The 22,380-nt window shown below is 39.7% G+C and overlaps 1 protein-coding gene across 3 annotated transcripts; it reads right to left on the bottom strand.

The window, feature by feature from the left end:
* Positions 1-5,153: 5,153 nt before the first annotated feature.
* PARP11 (poly(ADP-ribose) polymerase family member 11) lies at positions 5,154-17,693 on the bottom strand. Of its 3 annotated transcripts, none has more exons than XM_064644783.1 (8): positions 17,613-17,693; positions 14,059-14,187; positions 13,830-13,950; positions 12,496-12,571; positions 10,930-11,002; positions 10,712-10,842; positions 5,907-6,058; positions 5,154-5,474 (listed from the first exon to the last, which is right to left on the bottom strand). In XM_064644783.1, the coding sequence occupies exons 1-8, from the start codon at positions 17,646-17,648 to the stop codon at positions 5,161-5,163; spliced, it is 1,032 nt and encodes a 343-aa protein (XP_064500853.1). In that variant the 5' UTR covers positions 17,649-17,693; the 3' UTR covers positions 5,154-5,160. The 3 variants fall into 3 exon arrangements, with proteins under 3 accessions (XP_064500853.1, XP_064500852.1, XP_064500854.1); XM_064644782.1 differs by lacking the exon at positions 17,613-17,693 and adding an exon at positions 17,260-17,392; XM_064644784.1 differs by lacking the exon at positions 17,613-17,693 and adding an exon at positions 17,244-17,355.
* Positions 17,694-22,380: the final 4,687 nt, after the last annotated feature.

Consider the following 22,380-nt stretch of genomic DNA (forward strand, 5'->3'; position numbering starts at 1 on the left):
AACAAACAAACCAAAAACCAACCAACCAACCCAACAAAAATGAACAAAAAACCCAAACAAACAAAAAATAAAACAAAAACCCACCTCAAAACAAACAAACAAACAAACAAAAACCATAAAATACATTCTAAGGCAATAGGCATACAAAATATAAATACAGACATTAATGGCATTTCTAGTTAAAGTCAATAGCTGAGAAGAGCATAGCTTCAGACTCGTTTCTAGCAGTGGAATTGCAATCCCTTTTGCAAAAGAATCTAAAAGTAGTAGCAGTAAATTAATCTTCAAATGTCTGCAAATAAGTGTGCAAACATCCAGGACCAGCTGGTTTGCCATCCTTAACATGACAGCAGTATCAAACCCTTAACAGCTCAAAGCACACAAGGAAGAGAAACTCATTTTATGGTATTCCATGGAACCGATACTGTCATAATGGGTAGAATTTATTTTCTTTATCCTTTCCCCATACTTACACCGTCTCTTCATTACACTGCAATTTTTCTCTTCCTTATTGCAAATACTCTCCTATTTCTGTACATCCAAGTGGGCCCTTAAAAATTAAAAAAATCCACTCCAAAGAACTTGCAAGCTTCCAGTCTTTATGTTCCTTTTGGTTGTCTCTCGTCCAGGAATCAGGATGAAAACTGTGCAAACAATCCTAAGTGCATTCATTACCATAGGAATGAAATGTGACCTCTTCAACTAAGTCCCCAGGTTAGGACAAACGTGGGACCGGAATCGCAGGACATGTTATATGGCGCAGTTACCTGTAGGAGTATGTGGAAGGAGAGTGTCTACTCCTTTAAGGGAATCTACTCAAGCACCTTTTCCAATGCAACAGGGATAATAAGAAAAAGAGGAAACGTGAACAAGAAAGGGGATAAAAACCTGACTGATGTCATAAGGGAGGCCGTGATGAGAACCAAACCTGGTCAGTCACATCAGTTGATAAGGGCATGTGAGAGTGTGAAGTTTATTCCAGCAAGGTTATCTGACTGGGGACCCGGCAGTGAGAAAACTAAGGGAAAAAGGGGGAAAGCAGAAACAAAATACACTGAGACACAGACTTGTCAAAACAAACACAGAAACGACGAAAAAAAACTAACCTCACCATTCACACTAACTGATGGATTATCAAGAAACCACAGGTGCCACTTCCAGGAAGATCAGCCTGGACTTTGGAACTGATATCAGGGGACTGGACTGCGAGGGGTGGAGGAATTGATGGAGCTGTACACATGCATAGAGTGGGGGACGCAGAGGGGAAGGGGGAGCCGAGGAGAACAAAGAGGGTAGGCTGAAAGAGGTGTAAGAGGGGCCAGTCTGGTCTTTCTTCTTATGAAATCTTAAGAATCTCTCGGTCCCCTGTGAAACATGCTGCAAGCACTCAGTGCCAGCTACTTGTTGAGCCACTGTGTGCATGAGGGGAATTTAGTGCCAGCTCCTGTGGTGAGACCAGTGATGCCAGTGACCGGAGTGAGTGGAGTCCCCGTGTCAGCTACTGGAGCCAGCAGGGGTCTTGAACTTCCCCAGCCACTGGGGTAGGAACAGCATCTGTTCCAAAAACCAGCTGTCAGGGACACAGCATAAGTGAGACAAGTAAGGAGCTCAGCACCGCTGGAGCAGCACCATGGGTCACTGTGTGCCTGGTGCCAGTTGTGGGGGGAGTCTGTGTCTGCCCCAGTTTTGGTGTCCCTGGGTGGGGTGTTGGCATATTCACCAGCAAACTTTAAGCTGGACTAACCAGCGACTTTGGGAGGCCAAGGATCTGGGCCAGGGTCCCCCAGTCCATTTGCTATGAAATATATGTATTTTGCAAAAACACCCATATTTGACCTTCAGCATGGCTTGCTGATGTAGGCTTTTCTATGAAAAAATCATGTCAATGAGTGCATCTGTCTCAGTTTAAAAAAAAGCAAACAAAAGAAACAAAACCAGCCAAGCAATCACATTCTTATTTTGCTTGCTCAAAGATTATGCCTCTAAACACCCCCACTAATTCTGGGGGGTTGTGGCACAGAGAAAAGCAAGAGAAGCATGGGAGAAGCAAATGTATTACAAAGTATTTCATCTGTCAGTCCCCACAGGTTTTTGGTGACCTGTGAAGAATAGATGGCTATACTGGAACAGACCTGTGCTGTTCTGTGAGCCTGCTGTTTTAGACAGTGCCTAAAAATAATAATAGTAACAACACTGATGGACATTTAGGTCAAAGGAATTTTAAGACTGACGTATTCATCTTCCTGAAAGTAATTTCCACTATGTGGACTGCACAAACTCACTTGAGCCTTCCTGCTATGATCTTGTGTGCTGATAATGGTTTAAAAAGGATGCGAGTTGTCCTTAAACCACCTGAACTGGCATTCAATGTACTCCTGGAATTTAAGTCACCAGCTCTAGCCAGTAAATTATGTACCTCACATCTAGCTTGGATGGGAGTGTACTGGAACATCTATTAAAAATATAGCTGTATACTTTTGTTTCTTCAGATTCTAAATTAAAAACTAGAGTTTGTACAAACAGGCCTTGTAAATGAACTGGAATGCAGACTGTCCCAAACTACTCTGTTCAGCAATAACTGAGTACACACCCATCCTAAAAAGCAAAGCTGGCCCAGGAGGCCAGTATGAGCTGATATCATTTCCATGTCATACTTAAGTGCTGTGCTCAGGTGAAAACCTTCTGCCATAAGAATAATTCAGTAAGAAAGCTTTACCTTGGATCAAGACACTTAAGAGAATGACATGCTCTCTTGCACAGGTATAAAAAAAAATGGAGCATAAAGTTTCACTACATGAAATAGTAACAGAAAATAGCAGGTATCCTTCCCCAGAATCAGAACAAAATCCCTTTTTGTTTTTTTAATACTCCATAGGCCAGGAAATTATTTTCCTCCCTTCCTCTCTCACTGATTCTTTTATTAAGTCCAACTATCTCCTGTATTGGCTACTTATACAGTTCTGGACTTTGCAATAATAATCTATCTCCCCTTGCCAGAAAAAGGATGGTTACTTTACAAACAGCTTTGATAACATAATTCAGCAGCACAAAAATAGACACCAAAAAGCACAACACTACACTGAAAGAAGAGCTGAAACTTCAATTGTGCAGTGATTTGGTAAGATTAAGATTCTACCATTCAATTTGAATTAAGTAGTAAACAAGACACAACCATACAAACAATTGGAAAAGTCTCTAAGATCAGTATAGATTATGGTATTTTGTGTCCATGAGATGCTAAAAAAGAAACTTCAGTTTTCTTAACTAAAAAGGTCAGTTCAGAGCTCAGAAGAAAAAAAGACCAAATCAAAGGAACAACAGCACATGTTATTTTTTAGTTTCACAAAATGTATGCTCTGTAGAATACTGTATCAGAATACAAAAGACTCAGTAATTCACAAATTCCCTGTGTGATCTGCTATTATTTTATACAGCATGGGGAACAAAGTGCCTTTTGCACAGCTAGTGTAGTAGTGAATCAAAAACAAATCATACCTACAACAGTAGAACCTAGAGTTCCCAACTGGGATCAGAAATCATACTTCCTAAAATAAAGGAAAATGCATTTTAGCCCTAAATGGTTTAGGGATAGAAGCAAAAGGAAAACCTGCCATGAAATTACAGATACAAACAGACACACAACTTGTGTAAGATCTACTGACAGGCATCAATAACAGCACTAAGGAGATATTCGTGTCATCAATTATGATGCCAGATATGTAGTCATATTCTGCTTCCAGTTCCATCAGTTTAATATGACTTTGAGCAGATGTGGTCATCCCAGAAGTTGCAGTGCCTTTTAAATACAATAGATTTTAAACAGAGCCTTCGATCCAATATGTCAATTAACAATTCTATAGACCAATACAGATCATTCTATATCTGCCACAAATACATACTATTTCTACAGGGAATTGTTACTGGTCATAGCAAAAGAAAAAGCCTCAAAAGGCTTCAGCTTTGTGCTACTAAGGTCCTTTAACAAAGAACACAAGGGACACAATTTCATAGCAAATCGTTTAACAGGTAAGTGCATTTCACTGCAATAGCCCCTTCTTCGGGTTCTTCATGCTTTTAGGTACTCAAGTTTGTTTTTTATCCAAATATTGTCTCTTTGGCTCTTTCTACATGTGAAAAATACTCTTTAACTATACCAGCTATGAAAACCTGGCCAACACAACTGTTATGGAAAGCTTTCTATTAAAGTGTTTAAAGGATGACATCTTTTGAAATTTTCATTGTTAGTTTAACTGTATTATTTCCAGTAAAGTTAATCTAAACATTGTCTTCAGTAACAGTAAGTACATGAGCACTGAATGCTTCTTAAACTCCAACCAGACAGGAACCACAGCAGCACATAAATACTGTAACATGATGGAAAAAATTCCATAGAATAAGAACTCAGAAAGGTGTATGGCACTGCTGGTATCCCAACAGTGAGCTCAGCAGTTGCATACAAAACAATTAACAACCACAAGAATTTACTGGCCTCAATTCTGTCAAAATCAAAGTTCAAATCCTAGTGCAAGGGCTTTGTAATTTTGCAAGTATATAATTGAAGCTTACAGTAAAATGTACCTAAAGTTAAACCTAACATCTTTGTTGAACTTTATCTGGAGAAAACTGATGGAGGTACTATAAATTTATTTTTTTAATACATTTAGAATACAAACTAAGAGACCTCCAAACACAAAGCAACGTGTATACAGAACACAGACAAACACACATATGTAGCCAAGTCCCCTGGGGTTTTGCTGTTGTTACTTTATGTTTTATAGACAATCTTTATAAAAGATTAGTTTCATCATATGCATACTATATTAGAGGCATATTTCTACCACATGAATAATTTTAACATATTTTTAAAAAATCAGAATGTAAAATCTTGCCTTTGAAAACTTTCCCAACAACCAATGTATTTAAGAATCACTAAGCAATCTCAAATTTCTGAGTCTCTACATTTGAAAAATGCATGAATAAAGTTTACCTATTTTAAAAAAAAAGTTCACCAATCTCTCTTATGTAGTTAATAGCCTGCCTCCTCCATAAATGCATCCCACTTTTTCTTTCACCTCTCTCCTTTAATGCTTCATGTTTTCATGTTGTCTTTATGAAAGAAACAAAAGTATCAAAAAGACACAAACAATACTCAGTTCAAACTTAACAAAATTCTATTAAGTACTCAGGGTAGATTTGGTTGGCATCGAAGATGACAAAGATCTTTGGGTTCCAGGTATTATCCACACAGCTGTCATACAAGTTCACAAAGCTTCCATCTTTTGAAGGAGGTCTTATGTATTTTGAATCCCCACCAATATAGTCACCAGTTAGTACACGAGCAAGAAACATGACTTTATCTGGTCTATGCAGATGAGGCTGCAGATTCACGCCATGAATCTGGAAAGTATCTCCGTGCTTCATGCTCTCTTTGCAGAAATGGCTGGAATAAGATGCATCTCTGGCAAAGTAGGTCCCTTTCAAATAAAAAAAAGAAATCTGATCACATTCTTACCATGACAGCTTAACCACTAGAGCATGGATATAGGTACCAGGATGATGAAAAATGTCTGTTCTTTTATCTTCATTAGCAATCCTTTTTTTCTTTTATTTGTTGAATTATAGCAACATGACCAAATATTTTTAGTGTGAACATTTCAGTAGTGAGATTGTCTTGTGATCACCACTGCTTTGCTGGGCATCCCTTCCCCATGCTCCCTGGTCCTACCAGCCAGTTGTGATTACATGTAATTAACTTTCTTAATTACACTTGATGTGAAAGCAGAGCTGTATTAAACAGCTCTTAGACAAACAGAGGGTGTGCATCACCAAGTATAATCTATAAGGAACACTTATCAATGTAGAACTGTTAGGATTACCAAACTGTTGTATGTGACAACTATACTTACCTTTTCCATATACAGCAGCATGCATCCCATTTATTCTCCAGTCAAAGTTATGAATACATATTGCTTCAACAAATTCATTACTGGTGCCATGAAATAGCATCTGCTCATTAATCGTTGGGACACCCCTTTTCTTCTTCAGTTGAGCTTTTTTCCTACAGAAAACACACAATACAGCATTACAAACAGCTGTACAATCACATCAAGTTACTACTGTGAAAACACTGCACAGAGGACAAACCTAAAACACTGCATACAGTCCACTTTGACAAATGCCTAGATGGTTCTAGTTTTTAAACAGGTTAGAATTATTAAGGTACATGTTTAGAAATCACACTTTTCTGAATGCTGTGGACTATTTTCAGACATAGTCCAAGGTTAGGAAAAAAGGTTTTTTATATCAGTTTATCACCTTAGTTCATTTGGCATTAGTTTTAGTGTGGTCATTTTCTACAGATACATTTTTTAAAAAAGCACATATTTCTCATATTTTGTTCCCTTCACCTACTTAAATAGCATGGTGGGAGGCATAGCAAAGTTGGTAGATTATAAAGTACAACTACCTAGGTAAACTGCATAAATATTAAAAATAAAATCACCTAATGTTTTAGGCAAATTTACTTCCACATGATCACTTCATAATGGTTTTCTGAATTTATGGTTCACTAATACTTTTTAAAAGACATAGTTGTGCATTGGCAGGATTACATCACTCTAAAATTTTGGACAAAAATTTTGTCCTCCAAAAAACCCACCTTATACTACAGGTGAATGTATATTAGTCTCATGGACAGAAAGCCATAGCACACTTCCAATTAAAGAGCAGATATATTTTCCATCAATCTTTAAGTGACTTTCTGTCAGTTGGGTTTTCCTAAGATCCATGAAGAAGTTGACTCTGCAGCTGTGTCTAACTCATTGAGCTGTTCATAGTTATGATCCCTTGACCGTCCAGGCAAAATCAAGTCAGAGCACATCATTGCTTTGTTCTTATCTGTGTACCTGAATTTTCTTCCAGAAACAGCTACAGTGCATGGGGCCCTGTGCCACACACTCAAGTTTATCAAATTAAGCAATCTGCTTATAACTGGAGTGCATGCTTGAATTGGGGAAGAGTTTAGATGCAGTCTGGGGAAGTCTTATCAAAAACATCCAGGGAAAGAGAAAGAGACAGACAGTGATGACTCTTGATCATATTAATGGCATTACATTGCTATTATGCATTATTTATAAATAAGTACGTTTCACAGAAGTGAAAATCTTGCAGTAGTTAGCTTGATTGATACTTTTATCTGTTTTATTGTTCAGCATTTTGTTTTGGTTTTTTTTCTGCTCCACTCAGTGCAAACTAAAATACCTGTGTCTCGGCAACTCAGTTTTTTCTGTATGTTTTTTTCCCTACAACTGCTTTCCAAATCAGAAGAATGTCAGTATAATCTCAATGGCATCTGGGAGGTTTCACTACTAATCTTATTAGTGAATATTTTTTTATCAGAGACAGACAGGCTCCAGGCACTCAAGTTCCACTCTATTAGCAGTTCAACTAAACCTAAGAGCCAAGATTCCCTTCATCTTGAGAAAACTACCTGTGTGAGGAAACACCTTTCAATCTAAGGGCTACTAATGCTGAACATTCAAAATTTTTCTATTATTAGCCTTCTATTGCTAGCTGCTGATCTCTGGCAATACATAATGTAGCCTAACTTCTCTTGAAACAAGGCAACAGAACAAATTTATAGAAAAAGTGAATATTCAATTGCCAAAGAATGCTCTGTAACAGTCCTTCACTATCTCTGACCAGTTTATTTCCTAAAACCAATTTAGAATTGTCATTAATATGGGACCTACTGAAAGAGGCAAATGTGTTTTGACCACTACAGTGATGCAAATAATCATTCAAGCAATGCTCAAATGTAATACTTGATCTTATCAATTAAACAAAACACTTTTTCAAAACCACCAAAGTTTAAGTAGCAATTGTTCCTCATAAGTAGCAGAATATACTGGGCACACTGGGAAGCTGGTTCTGCAGAATGAAGAAATGCCACAATAGGATATTTTGTTAATTTGGAACAAAAAACAAGGAGCCCAACTATTCTAAAAAGCATCATCCTAGCACTTTTCAGCAGCATTGACAAGCTAATCCAGCTCAACAAAATTAATCCACCACTCACAATGTTTTTGTACACCCAGTTTGCTCAATAAAAGGAAAAACCTACAGCAAAACTAAGTACCCATAGAGATGCTCTTTGTACACATGCAAGCACTTAAGTAATCTCATTGACCAACACCATTTTTACTCGCTGTACTCCTCTGCAACTCCAACTGAGATGCATAAACAAAAATATGCTAGACTAAGCTTCATCTTCCTTTGAACATACCGACCTGGGGCACCAAACAAACTTCTAAGGAATTTGAAATGCTGGAATACCTATTACTTTCTAATATACTACCAGGCAATGATGTCTTCACCAGTGTTTGTAAGCCCATCTACTCCAAGGCAGTATTTTACTCTCGGAAGAAAAGCAGCTAAGCCTCAATTGCATACACTTAATCTAGTAATTTTCATTGCTACTTGTATTGTTTTTATACAGGAAAAAATATTTTAAAACTGAAATTACTTTTCTCCATATACTTTTATACTGTATAAGTACTAAAAAGTACTTTGGTTTGTAGTCAATTATATGGTGATACTGTAATACTCCTGACATATGAAATTCTAATTCCCACTCTCAGTTTCATACCTTGAGAGTATTTTGGCACAGCATCCATAGATTCAGAGTTCTTAAACCACGAATTCTATTCACTGACCAGTCCTGAAAACTAGTACAGTCTCTGAATTTTATCAGTTCCTAAACTAAGAAAAAAAAGGTCTTCTTTAGCCTTCCTCTGCCATCTACACTGGAGACTCAAAGAACGTTTACTTTGAAGCCTGCTTGCCACTCCTATTGTCAGAAATTAAGATCTGTATAAATATACCTCTAGAGAAACATAATTCTAGGAAGGTAGATGGTGAAACAAGGCCAAGCAAATAAGCCTTAATATTTACACAAGGTAAATATAACCAAATCAATTTGCAATTAGAATTACAGAGTCATTTAGGTTGGAAAAACCCTTTGAGTCCAGCCATTAACCTGACACTGACAAGTCCACCCCTAAACCAAGGATGGTGACTTCACCACTGTGCTGGGCTGCCCATTCCAATGCCTGACAACCCTTTCAGGGAAGAAGCTTTTCCTAATATCCAATCTAAACCTGCCCTGGCACAACTTGAGGCAATTTCCTCTTGTCCTGTCACTTCTTATATGGGAAGAAGAGACTGACCTTCACCTTACGACAACCTCCTTTCAGGTAGCTGAATAAGGTGCCCTCCTGAGCCTCCTTTTCTCCAGGCTAAACAGTACCAGTTCCCTCAGCTGCTCCTTGTAACTCCTGTGCTCCAGACTCTTCACCAGTTTCGTTGCCCTTCTCTGGACATGCTCAGTGTATTTCTTGTAGTAAGGGGTTCAAAACTGAACACAGGAGGTGCAGCCTCACCACTGCCCAGAGGGACAACCATTTCCCTGGTCCTCCTGGCCACACTATTTCTAACGCAGGCCAGGATGCCATTGGCCTTCTTGGTCACCTAGGCACATGGATGGCTCATGTTCAGCCAGCTGTCAAACAGCACCTCCAGGTCCTTTTCTGCTGGGCAGCTTTCCAGCCACTCTTCCCCAAGCCTGTAGTGCTGCATATTGCGACCCAAGTGCAGGACCTGGAACTTGGCCTTGTTGAACCTCATACAATTGGCCTCACCCATTGATCCAGCCTGTCCAGATCCCTCTGCAGAGCCTTTCTAACCTCCAGCAGATCTTCTAAACAAGCCAAAGTCTGACCTCTGAAGTCCAAGCAGCAGTTCTGCTGACCTTTTTCCTTACTTCTCCAAGAATAAACAAACTTAATTAAGAGTACGAGAACTCACTTAACCATCAACATTATAAAGAAAATAATTTCCTTACACATATTAGTGATATAGCTCTCAATTAAAAATAAATTACATATCTTTCAAAAAAATCACAAAACTTATTGTAATATACATCTTCTTAGTTATTTCCTCACTATTTAACTTAGTTCAGTTGGTTTTATTAGTGTAACACATCTTTAAAACTTCTGATACGTACTCCTTCTTAGAGGTTACATAAAAACTTTTGTCAAATACAACTGCTTAAGACTGATACTACAAAATAAGTGGATGCAGAACTGAGCACTTCCTACTTCTTCCAGGCCGGCACGACATGAAGAGGGAAAAGCCGAGAACTCAGAACAAGGTTTTGCAGCACATTAAACTTAAGGAAATTGGAGAAATATGTGTTAATTAGACACTTAATTCTGTCCTGGGTTTCATAAGGTTGAGAAACTCAACAAGACACAAATATTCATTTGCTTTGTTCAGTAAAAATTAAAATAATACAATCTTCTCAAGGAATTATTTTACAAAAAGCTTGGTTTTGTTCTCCTTACTTCACTGTAAGTATTATGGGCATCTACATGTGGACATTCTGAACATCTTTAATGCATTAGTCTTATCTGTGCTACACTATAACTAATGCATTTCTACAAGTATTACATTTCTGCACCTGTAAAAGCTACAGAGTCTATAAAATGGAAGTTTGAATAGAGAGAAATGACAAATAAGAAAATTTTTAAAAGATAAAAAATAACACAAATTTTCATTAATAATAAAAACAATTAAACATATTTCTGCTACATAACTTCAAAACTTGCTCCATTAACAATCCTAAGACTGTTGGGTTTAGAAATAATCTCACCTGCAAAAAAACTCCCACAAGTCTAGATTTTGTATTCTCTTAATTCTTTTAATTCGGTGGCTATCCATTGTTTTTCCAAAGAGACTAGAAACTTCATTATATTCATTTGTTTTCTTTTGCAATGGAATAAGCTGGAAAAAAAGAGGTTAGGATGATTTCAATTCAATGCATTATTTCATCATCCCATGTTTTTGACCAACTTGCATACCAACTCTTACCTGGTATGGCTCCTCAGTATTTACATTCTCCCAGTGCGAAGGCATAGGGATAGCCTCATTTGCACAGATGAAACTTCAAACAAAAAAGGTAAAAATACATCACACTAAAGACATGAGGCATTTGTTTCCTGTCAAACTCCTGCTCTAAACAATACAGTATGCAAAAAAACCAAAACCCCACAGAACTACTCAGGGTTTTAATTCAATCAAAGGCTGTTGCCAGCAGGTAAAGTCAAAGGCAAGAGGTCTTATTTTGTATTCAAATTCTGCCTTAGCTTTTTATAACTAAACCATGGCAATGAACAGTTTTAATATATCATCTGCCCAACAGAAGATAGGAAGATAAAGCAGAAGTGGTCAAAAAGTTCCACAACATTACTAGAGCAACATTGATTTAGAAATGTGACAGTGAACACACAGCCTGAACACTCCAAACTATGAGGAATTACAACTAGCCTATCTGGAAACTGAACCCTCATTTCAAGTAATTAAAAGCATCATGTTAAAAATACACACTTGAAAATTACAGTTTATTTAAAAGAAAAAAACAAAACAACAAAACCTTAAAAAAGAGTGTTTTAAGCATGTGCACTGCATATGTAGCAGCTTTTAAGCCTTAAAACTGGGACTAAAAGAAGGAATTACCTGAAAGTAAACAATGTCATCACATGGAAATCAGAGTACTGAATGCAATTATTCGAAAAACAAAAAAAGGTAAATTGCCACATCATTGCATGCACTGTTCAGCAAATATCTAGTGAAAAAACAGCTAACACTTCAAAAAAGCCAAGCCTTCTTGAAAGTAAGTGTAAACAGATGGCTAGTACGTTTCTTATGAAAAATGACAAATTACATTCTGAATGTATAACCAGCCTACAATTCAGAACTACAATTATTTCTCAGAAACTATCTGGGGAAAAAAACACATATTCCATGAAGTCAATTTTACCTGTGGCAGTATCACTGCATAGTTCAGTTTATTGTTTAGAGAGCATCAGATTTACATCAGTGGGGCTTTACATCTAATGACCGATCAAAAGGTAAAAAACTAAAACAATTAAAAATTTAAAACTAAAAGTCTGGTTGCTACAACACAATTTCTTTAACTTCAAATCATTTTAGAGCAAATGACTAAAACACAGGTAAGAAAATATAACTCAATCTTTTTTGCTGTTACAGTAATAGTTCTAAATAATTTATGAATGGAACAAACTGTCCCAATTCTGATTCAACAGGAGCGAGTGAGTCCAATGGCTAAAGTCAAGCTCAGCTTTAAGAACCCTGCCAAAGGATATCAGTATACAGCATGCCTTCCCTCTCTCCATACAAATTCCTTGCTTTCTCAGAAAACAAAAGATAAAAAATAAACTAAAAATTCTCTTGTCACTCTGATGAAACGTCTTCTTTCTTCACTTGACTAGCTCTCACACGTTGGTTCGCATCTCAAATTGTTTCATGCAAAAAGCAAATAAATACAAACAATAAAGACAAAACATTTTTGTTTCATTTTACTTAGAAGAATCAGGAATAAAATAAAAATAAGGAGTCTTCCTTTTATTTCCTTACCTGAATGAATTGATAGAAAAGGGAGCTCGTTTTATGGGACGTTGCTTAAGGGTAGTCAGGTTGATTTGTTTCATCACTGAGCATAAAACAAAAGTTAAAATGAAAATTTCTAGAATTCATCTATAGCATCTGAAACATTTACGTGACATTTTTTAAAATAACATTACTACACCCAAAGTTGCTTGACAGGGATTCCTTTTTCAGCAATTAACAAATCAGCATTTTCAATAAATATTTCTGAATGCATTGTCATTTGTGAGTTGGCAAAATGCACAAATATTACACACACAATGTTTATTTTTAAAATACCCATCTAAAATTCAGTTTCACTAAATCACTGGCAAAACTTCCACTGACTTTAACAGGATGACAAAGAATATTACTACTATCCTTACTAAGATATTATGACCTACAGACAGTGACAAAAATTGTTCTTTAATATTTGTATTTAGTGTTTTTATTCTGGATGCAAAACAGTTTTATTAAACAGACATTTCAACACAAGTAAACATAAAAACTCCTTGTGTTGCTATGTACTACTTTACGGCCAGTACATTGTTATTTTACCCAGTCCTCACTTTCTGTATTTGAAATACTTGAAGCTTGAGTATATTAGAATACATATTTATTTCCTTGATTTCCTGTATCTAAACATATAGCCGTTTTGTAATTTAATCAGAAAATAAACAATCTACAAATGGAAAAACTAAAAAAAAAAAAAAGAGGAAGTTATTAGAACACATTTTCGAACAAAGCACAGATTACATTTATATTTAGTTGCATACATTAGAAACCTGTAATATTCTGTAATTAACAAGAACGACACAAGTGAGATCTTTACAATTTACTAGAAAATCTTTTTGCCTATCTCCTTATTAGTCTGAGAACAGAACTGGTTTCAACTACCTGCTGAATTATTAAATCACTTTGATGCCAGTATTTTGCACAAAACTTCCTTCATAGCAATGTTTCTTAAACAGACTCTGAATGGAAGAGGTTTTTCAAGCTTACAGGAAGTTGCATGTTAAAGAAAAACGGTTCAAACTTCATGTTTTAATCGATGTATGCTACACACCACCTGCAGCTGAGGCAAGCAGCAAGTAACATGATGGACAGCTATGAAACAAGACATGCTAGCACAGTAATAAATTACACTAAAAAAATGTAACAGGGCAGCAGCTTCTACAAACTCATATGAACTTTCCTGTAAAGGTGGCATTTTCAATTAAATGTTTTTGCACCGGATAGGAGGACAATAACTTGCTGAATGAACAAATGTGCTGTGTATCTGATATCTTCCATTATTTAAATTTACTCTATGAAAAGATACATACCTGAAAAGTCTAGCATGTAGTTAAACTTTGCAGTCGTAAAAGACAGAGAACCATGTGGGTTTGTTCGGAAACTCCTTTCAATATCTTCACTGCTAATAGAGCAATGACTGTTTGCATCAGTCTTCAAAATAAATAAAATAAGTGAAAAAGCACATTTAGACAAATTCAGCAATAGGTAGTTGGATGTACAGAAATCCACCACAGCCAATATAACTTCATAGGGCTTTACCTGAAACATATGCCATTTACCACACTCGGCCAAATAAAACCAGCCCCACTGGGTATCAGAGGTATCCATCTCTTCAACTGGACTTTCCATTTTTGGAAATACATCTTCTGATGGTCCTTGGAGCATTTCCTGAAACATTCACACATATACACAAAAAATATTTTGCATTTGCAATACTTACAAAAAATCCTGGCAGATGGAGGGCATATTTGTTTTTTCTTTTTCAGAGGAAAATTCTCAATTTGCTACTTACACAGTATTAAAACCTTTAAGTTAGTTAAATATTTTCAAAACTCTCTTAATTGTCTGTAAAGTATGCCAGTAAAGGCAAGTTACAGGCTTTAACATACCAAAGAGAGGTGCTAAATTTCACACTGATGGTTGTAGGGTCAAGGCTATTCAGATATATACAACAGCCTCTCCATTACATGCTACTCAGAAATTATGTGTTGGGGTTACATCAAACACCTTGATGAAAACATCTACTAGCTGCTCACAAACACTGAACAAATCAGACTGGATATCAGAAGCTGTAAGAAAAAAATTTCAAAACTAAGTCAAAGAATATAATTATTTAACTGTGTAAGAGCACACTACATTATCCTTCCACAATGCATGATGGACAGCTTCCCCCTCTAATACACCCACTTAAAAATGACACAGTAAAATTACTGGTACTCTGTACTTGTATTTACAGAGAAGGTTCACAGCATAAGCTAGAGGGGCTTCCACACAAGCAATGAACTACCGCAGTTGAGGTGCTGCAGGATGGAAGAAAAAGGACTGAAGAAAGCAGAGGTCTAAAAATCATGACAAAACCAAATAGGGAATAAAGAATCACATTTTTTTTCTGACAAATAGAGGGGACACCTATTGAAGGTTGCAAATGTCAAGTTCAAAAAAAGTGAAAGATCAACTTCCTGAACCAGAGGAATTCCTTTTCATGCTATGGTGTGAATGCTGCAAACTGGAAGTTCAAACAGCAGCTAGACAAGTTCAAAACAACCAGAGCTCTGCTAGAATACCTTTAGAAGAACCCATTAGTCCCTGCCACATTTCAGCTCATTCTTCATTCGCCAATAAAACTCTGAAAACTCTGAAAGTGCTTGTCTCCACTTGCATGTATTTCCTAACAAGTCAACTCTCTGCAACAACCACCCCAAGCAAAAATTCTAAGTAAGTTAGGGGGAAACCTTTCAGAAAAAGAAGCTTGCACCACTCCCGGAAAAGGTCAGCAATTTATCCACTCTTAACTGTTTAACCAAAGCACTTTGGCACTCTTCCCAAAAATTTCCTCAATTTCACTTCTGCTTCCAAGAAGTGAAACAATAAGCTCCGGCAGAAGTAAGTCAAACAATATGCAGTTTGTATCTTAGATGCTTCAGTTGTTTCCTGATCACTTCAACCCAGAGAAAAAGTAAGGTCCTAAAGAAGACAAATACTGGAAATTAGAGGCAAGAACCACCTGGACAGTGCTACGGCGGCAGGAGTTAAAGAAGAAAGAGAGCAGAAGGCACTTCTAACATTACCCTTCCCTGCCCCCTACTTTTCCCAAATTAGTGGTTGTTTGAAAAACAATCTGAGATACTTCTTTGTGATAACAGCTATAGACTGCATTATAATCATCAAAAGCTCCAAAGAGTGTTCAGAAAACAGGGGAATGATAAGTGGACCTCCACACCTCTAACTTGCAGAAACTGAGGGCAAACCTACTTCAGTACAAATGGAAGCCTGCCTAAGGCTACACACATGGATTGCTACCTCAAGTTCAAGCAGAACTACACTAATGGTACATCAGCTGCATGGAAAAAATCTTTTGAAAGAGGTAAGAAAACCATTCTCTATTTCAGAGGACATCTGCCAACATTTCTTCATTTCTTCTGTTCCTCACAGCAATACAGAGTCACAGAACCTACATTCACTTGGTGTTAAAAGCACAACTGGCCAACAGTTTTTGACTATAATCTTTCACCTTCAACTTGATTCTTTCTCTCAAGTAATCATTTGGCTATGTTCTACCCTACAGAGAGAAGGCAGAGAGGCAGATGCAGCCTGCACTTTTTTAAAGCTAAGACAAAAGCAATTCAGGCTTTTTTGGTAATGTTAAGTCTTCTCATATTTCCACTAAAACGGCCAGACCTCAGCTCCATCCCACTGCTGGCTCAGGGCCTTGACTCTGACCAATCAAATCAGTAATGCCTTTCGAACAAGAGAGAACATGTCTTGACAAGCAGAGAGGCACAGTGCCTGTCAACACACAGTCCTCCGGGGAAATACAGCCTCCAGAATAAACTATTTACTAGGGAGATAGTTATTCCCATGGCTTTCAAAAATATTACATTGAATCCACATATTACCCTCTTCACAAAGTCTAGGGTAAGCATATAGATTCCAGGACACTTCAGAAGAACAGAAATGACCTGAAGGCATGAACATGTAAAGCCATAAAACCAAGCTGTTCTCAAAGGTGACACAAATCCAACATGCTGGTGGGAATTACTGATTAATTTAATATCAAACGCACACCATTTACGAAGCATGAAGTAGCTTTTTGAGAAGGACTTATTAGCACTGTTTCTACTGATCTAGGAGTTACCAGAACAGCTCAAATTAAACAAATTACTCTGGCAGGAAAAACATCATTCCAAACACGATTAATGCTTGTTGTATGCTGTGACTGAACGGCCTTACTACTACTGGTAATGCATTGCCTCATTTTTCTAGAAGTACTTTATGTTTGAATGATAAACATGCTTCATAGTGTGTAGAGTCACAGAATGGTTTGGGCTGGAAGGGCACTTATACGACCATGTAGTCCAACACCCTGCCCCATCCAACCTGGCCTCGAACACTTCCAGGGATAGGGCATCCAGGCTTCTCTGGGCAACCTGTGCCTCACCACCCTCGTGGTAAAAAATATAACAGTATCCCAATGGGCTACTCTGTCTGCATTCTTGTGCTGTCTGCTTTCACTTGGCACATTGCGCCTACAAACACCAACTTGGTATAGTTCCCTGCTGGAAACATAAGCAGTGCCAAGGGATTCTCCGGCTCTTCCTCGGAGAACACGACACCTGATTAGGAGACTTGTCTGAGGTAGCGTGCAGGGCTTGGCAGGGGAGGCGAGGAGGAACACCATCAACACCAATACAGGACACCAGGTGAAATGACAATGCCCTTCCCACCTACACCCCCACGCACCGGCTCTGTGCTGCCGAAGGCCACCGTCGCAGTCACACCTGCCACCGAACCCTCCAGAGCCGAGTCCATTGCAGCTCAAGGGCACGGCCGGGCAACCCAGCCAAGCACAACACCACTAGCCCCTCATTGGGGCCGCAGGCCGCTCCTACACACACGGTGGCCAACGCCCCCCACCCCCTTGCGCAACCTGGCAGCGCGCTCGGCGACGGGGCGGGGCAGGAGGGGCAGCGGCCTGCGGGGCGCGCGGGGCACGGGCTCGAGGGAGAAGGACGGGAGGAGCGGCCGTTCCGTTCCGTTGCGTTCCGCTCCGTTCCGTTCCGCTCCGTTCCGTTCCGCGGCCCGCCCGCACTCACCGCATGCGCCGCCCCCCCCGGGCGCGCTCCCCACATGCCGCGCGCGGGGGCCGCTCCGCTCCGGGCGCTTCCGTTACCGGCGGCCGGGGAAGGGGCGGGGCCACCGCCGCGCTAGGCCGCGCCCCATTGGCTCGTCAGCGCCGGGTATGTAAATGACAGCGGAGTGGGTGGTGCTGAGCGCGAGGGGTGGAGCCACTGTCGTGAGGCGAGGGAGGGGGAGACTGAGGCACAGGCACAGTCCCAGTCTAAGTCCAATCCCAGGCAGTGTACTGATACTGAGCAGTACTAAAACCAGTACCAGGTGTAGTTCCAGCACCAGTCCCAGTCCCAATACAAGTCCCAGTTCTGGTACCAGTGCCAGTACCTGTACCAGTCCCAGTACCCGTAGCAGTACTGACCGGCACCAATACCAGTACCAGGCCCACTTCAAGTCCCAGTTCCAGGCCCAGTTCCAGTCCCAGTACCGGGCCAAGTTCCAGTAGCAGTCCCAGCTCTAATACCCAGTCCCAGTTCCAGTACCAGTTGCAATCACAGTTCCGGTAACACTACCAGGCCCATTTCCTATCCCAGTCCCCATTCCAGTACCAGTACCAGTTCAGATACCTATACCAGTACCTGCGCCAGTATCAGGCCCAGCTCCAGGCCCAGTACCAGTTCCAGTCACAGTACCAGTACCTGTACCAGTACAGGTAACAGATCCAGTACCAATAACGGTCCAATAACAGTACCAATAACAGTACCAATAACAGCACCAACCAGAGCCGTGGTATGCCCTCCACTGCTCTGTATCCCACCACCTGGTCTTTTAGTTCTTTGGATTCTTGGCCTTGATAGTAATGGGCCTCTGCTTTACCAAGAAATATTTGTTGTAACTATTGGTAATTTGGTAATACAACAGCCCATCATTTTCCTGTGAAATACAACTCCTCATTTTCCTGTGAAGCACAGGTACACTTGGGCCCATACACGCATTCATTTCTGCACACGCAGCTTTTTAAAGAACTGATGCCACGTTGACGCCAGGTATGGCAGCAGACGTGACCATCACACCGTGCACAGAGCATGGTCAGCCAGTGCAGTGCAAAGAGAGCAGCAATTAGAGCTGCAGCCTGTTGTGGGCACTCAGGGCCCATGGGCAGCTTCATGTTACGACTGAGGTCTAGAAGCCTCAGCAGCAGCAGCTCATGGTCTCAAGCTGTGCCAGGGGAGGTTTAGGTTAGATATTAGAAAGAATTTCTTTACAGAGAGGGTAATCAGACATTGGAATGGGCTGCCCAGGGAAGTAGTGGATTCTCCGTCCCTGGAGGTTTTTAAGAAGAAACTGGATGTGGCACTTAGTGCCATGGTCTAGCAACCGCAGCAGTAGTGGATCAAGGGTTGGACTTGATGATCTCGGAGGTCCCTTCCAACCCAGCTGATTCTACAATTCTATGATTCTATGATTCTACGATTCTAGGACCAGTTAGTAAGAGAGGACACAGTCATGAATATAGTTGACCCCAGCCTTTTTGTGCAGATAGTCTAGGATGGGAGCTGCTGAGCAGAAAAGCAGGCAGTAACAGCAGCTACATCAGTCTGCAGTCAGCCAGGGGCCTGGTAACTTCAAAAAACCATGTAGTCATCATACATGTGTGCAGTCAGTGAAGCACATCCTGCAGTGAAGGATTTTCGTTGAGCAGCATGCCAAAAACAGCACAGGTGGATTGAAAATGAATTTCGCAAATTCTGAGGGAGTGTCAGGCAGGATACGTATCCAGATTCTGGCTGTGCTGACCTTGCCTCTGAATGCAGAGTTAGAAAAGGTTATTTTTCTGAGTTAAAAAGTCAAGCAGCCTGTGGTGAATCACTGGAGGTATTTTACTGGCATGAACATGAGGCTTCTGGAATAAAGGAACTTTCTGGAAGTAGAGACATCTTTTCTCAGCCATGATATTTGTATTGACATTGCTGGAAAGCACATAAAAATTGTGGGGACGTATCCTTCCTGTCCTGCCTTTCTTTATGAATATATACATAGGATAGAGGTAGGGGGGATTCTTTTACCACCTTAGCTACTGAATGTCTGTTGAACATCTTTTTTTGCTTGAAAAGATGCTGGCAATCCTTTATGTTTAACATGGGCCTCTTTGAATCATCTATTTCTATTTTTATTACTGCCAGTTGTGGATTTTTAAAATAATGGGCAGTTTTTTTGTAGAATTTGCATAAGTGTATCTGAAGTTACATTAGCACAACACACGGTTTTCTAGGAGACGAAAGTTTTAACGAAGTTTCTGCTGCTATGCCTTGAAGCATGGGATAGAATTGAGATTTATGTTGTGTGTTTCTTCCCTTTCTTTGTATGTTTAGACTAATAATAATGGAGCATAAGCCTTTCTTGACATAAAAATATCTTCATTACAGTGAAAACATAGCTTGTTAGAGTGACTGTATTCTCAGGAAGCTACATGCTAATGCCAGACTCTTTATAGCAACAAAAACTTAAAAACCCTTAAAATCCAAAGGTTTCAGTGGATATCTTATGTACTGTGTGCAGTCTAACAGCTTCTCTGAAGAAGACATAATTGGGTTAATTGATTCTCATCAGCCACTACTTCAAGCAGCAAAAAGGCAGAAACTGGAGAGGTTTGAACACATGACTTGAGTTACAAATTCGTTCTTTCAGGGAATGGTCAAATGGAAATGAGAGAACTCCCTGATGCTGCCTTGTACATAAATTGTAGGATGATAGAAGGAACCAGGTTTGAAAGGACTCATGAAGTTCTTTAATCCAGTCTCCTTACCAAAGCAGGCCTAATTTCAAATCTAGATTAGATTGCTCAGTTTCTCATCCAGCCTTTTCTTTTTTCTTTTTTTTTTTCCTCCAGGCATGTTTGCTGAACTGTTTTCAGGGGTAAAGAGTTTTTCCCTTCTGTCCAGCCAGAATTTCTTGTGTTGCAACTTGTGTACATTGACTCTTTCCTTTCGATATAACCCTGTGAGATGTGTTCCCTCAGTCTTCCTTCTGATGCCTTCACTTGGTAAGAAAATAACAGACATAGTGTCTCCAAGCTGCTAAAAAACAGCCAAAGTAGAGGTAAATTACAGTCAGAACCCTAACACAGTGCCTCTTTAATTGGATCAGACAGGGGATTATAATAGGATTCAGGTTGGAATGCACTTTGGTCATCTTTGGGGGGGCCACAAAGATGTTCAAAGGGCTGGAGCACCTCTCCTATGTAGACGGGCTGAGAGAGTTGGGGCTGTTCAGCCTGGAGAAGAGGCAGTTCCAGGGAGATCTCATTGTGGCCTTTCAGTACTTAAAGGGGGCTTATAACAAAGAGAGAGAGCAACTTTTTTACATGGACATGTAGTGATAGGACAAGGGGAAATGGTTTTAAACTGAAAGAGAGAGGGTTTAGATTATATGAGGAAGAACTGTCTGTGAGAGTAGTGAGGCACTAGAATAGGTTGCCCAGAGGAGCTGCAGGTGCCCCATCCATGGAAGTGTTCAAGGACAGGTTGGATGGGGCTCTGAGCAGGCCGGTCTGCTGAAAGATGTCCCTGCTCATGTCAGGGGGGTTGGAACTAGATGTTCTTTAAGATCCCTTCCATCCCAAACCATTCTATGATTATATGATCTTGCACAACCTCCTGATTAAATCATGAGTTATTTTGTTCAGGATTGTATCCAGTCAGGTCTTGAAACCTACAAGGATATAGACTGCTCAACCTCTCTGGCCAACCTCTTCCAGTGCTTGATACTTGACTCCCATTGTGGTGAAGAAATTTTGCCTCTGTCCAATCTGCCTCCTCCTGCTGCCATGCACTACTGTGAAGAGCCTGGCCTGTTTTTCTTGTTAACCTCTGTACGTATGGGAAGATTGAAGTTAGCTGCTCCCACCCAAGCCTTCTCCATGTTAAACAAGTCCAGGTCCACCAGTTTGTCCTTACAGGGCAAGTGCTTCAGCTTCCTGACTGTCATGGTGGTCATCTGCTGAAATTGCTTCAGATGATCAGTGCCTTTCTTGTACTGATGGGCACCAAACTGGATACAGTGTTTTAGACAGGGTTAACAAACCCTAGTATTCCTTTGAGATCCTGGGTAGGGTCCTGCTATTTTATAGTCAAGGGTGCAGTTGTCCTACACTGCCTCCAGGGCACACTGTGGGATCACATCCAGCTTCCCATCCACTAGGATCATGACACCTTTTCAGAATAGCTGCTCATCAGGTAATTTCCTAACCTGTATTGTTGCCAGAAGTTATTTCTTCCCAGATGCAGAACTTTGCTTTTGTCTCTGTTCAATTTCATAAAGTTCCTCTGAGCCCATTCTTCCAGCTTGTCTATGTCCTTCTAAAGAGCTGCTCTCTGCCCTTGAGTATATCAAGGACAAGACAAGGAAGGTAAACTGCCATTAAACATTTTCTGAGGGGGGAAAGTCAGTGATCTTTGGTATTTGCATTTCATAGGAGATTAATTTTTAATAATCAATGTAATGTTGCATGCATACAACAGAATGATAACGTAAACGATAATGAAATATAATTCTGCCACCATTAACTGAGAGTAAGCAGAAACCAAACAGAACAACCAAAGAAAGATTGAAATATAAACATTCCATGCCCCAAAAAAAGCCCATAACAATACAATGACTGTGCCATTAAAATAAAATATTGACAGTGGTTTGCCACTTTTTAAAAACTGTAAGATTTTGTCATGGAAATGTGTATTGCAGTATAAAGGAAATTGTAGGATGCATGTGGTATCTACAAACTTGTACACTCAC

This window comes from Pseudopipra pipra, chromosome 2 (genome assembly GCF_036250125.1).
Source record: "Pseudopipra pipra isolate bDixPip1 chromosome 2, bDixPip1.hap1, whole genome shotgun sequence".
NCBI classification, from domain to species: Eukaryota; Metazoa; Chordata; class Aves; order Passeriformes; family Pipridae; genus Pseudopipra; species Pseudopipra pipra.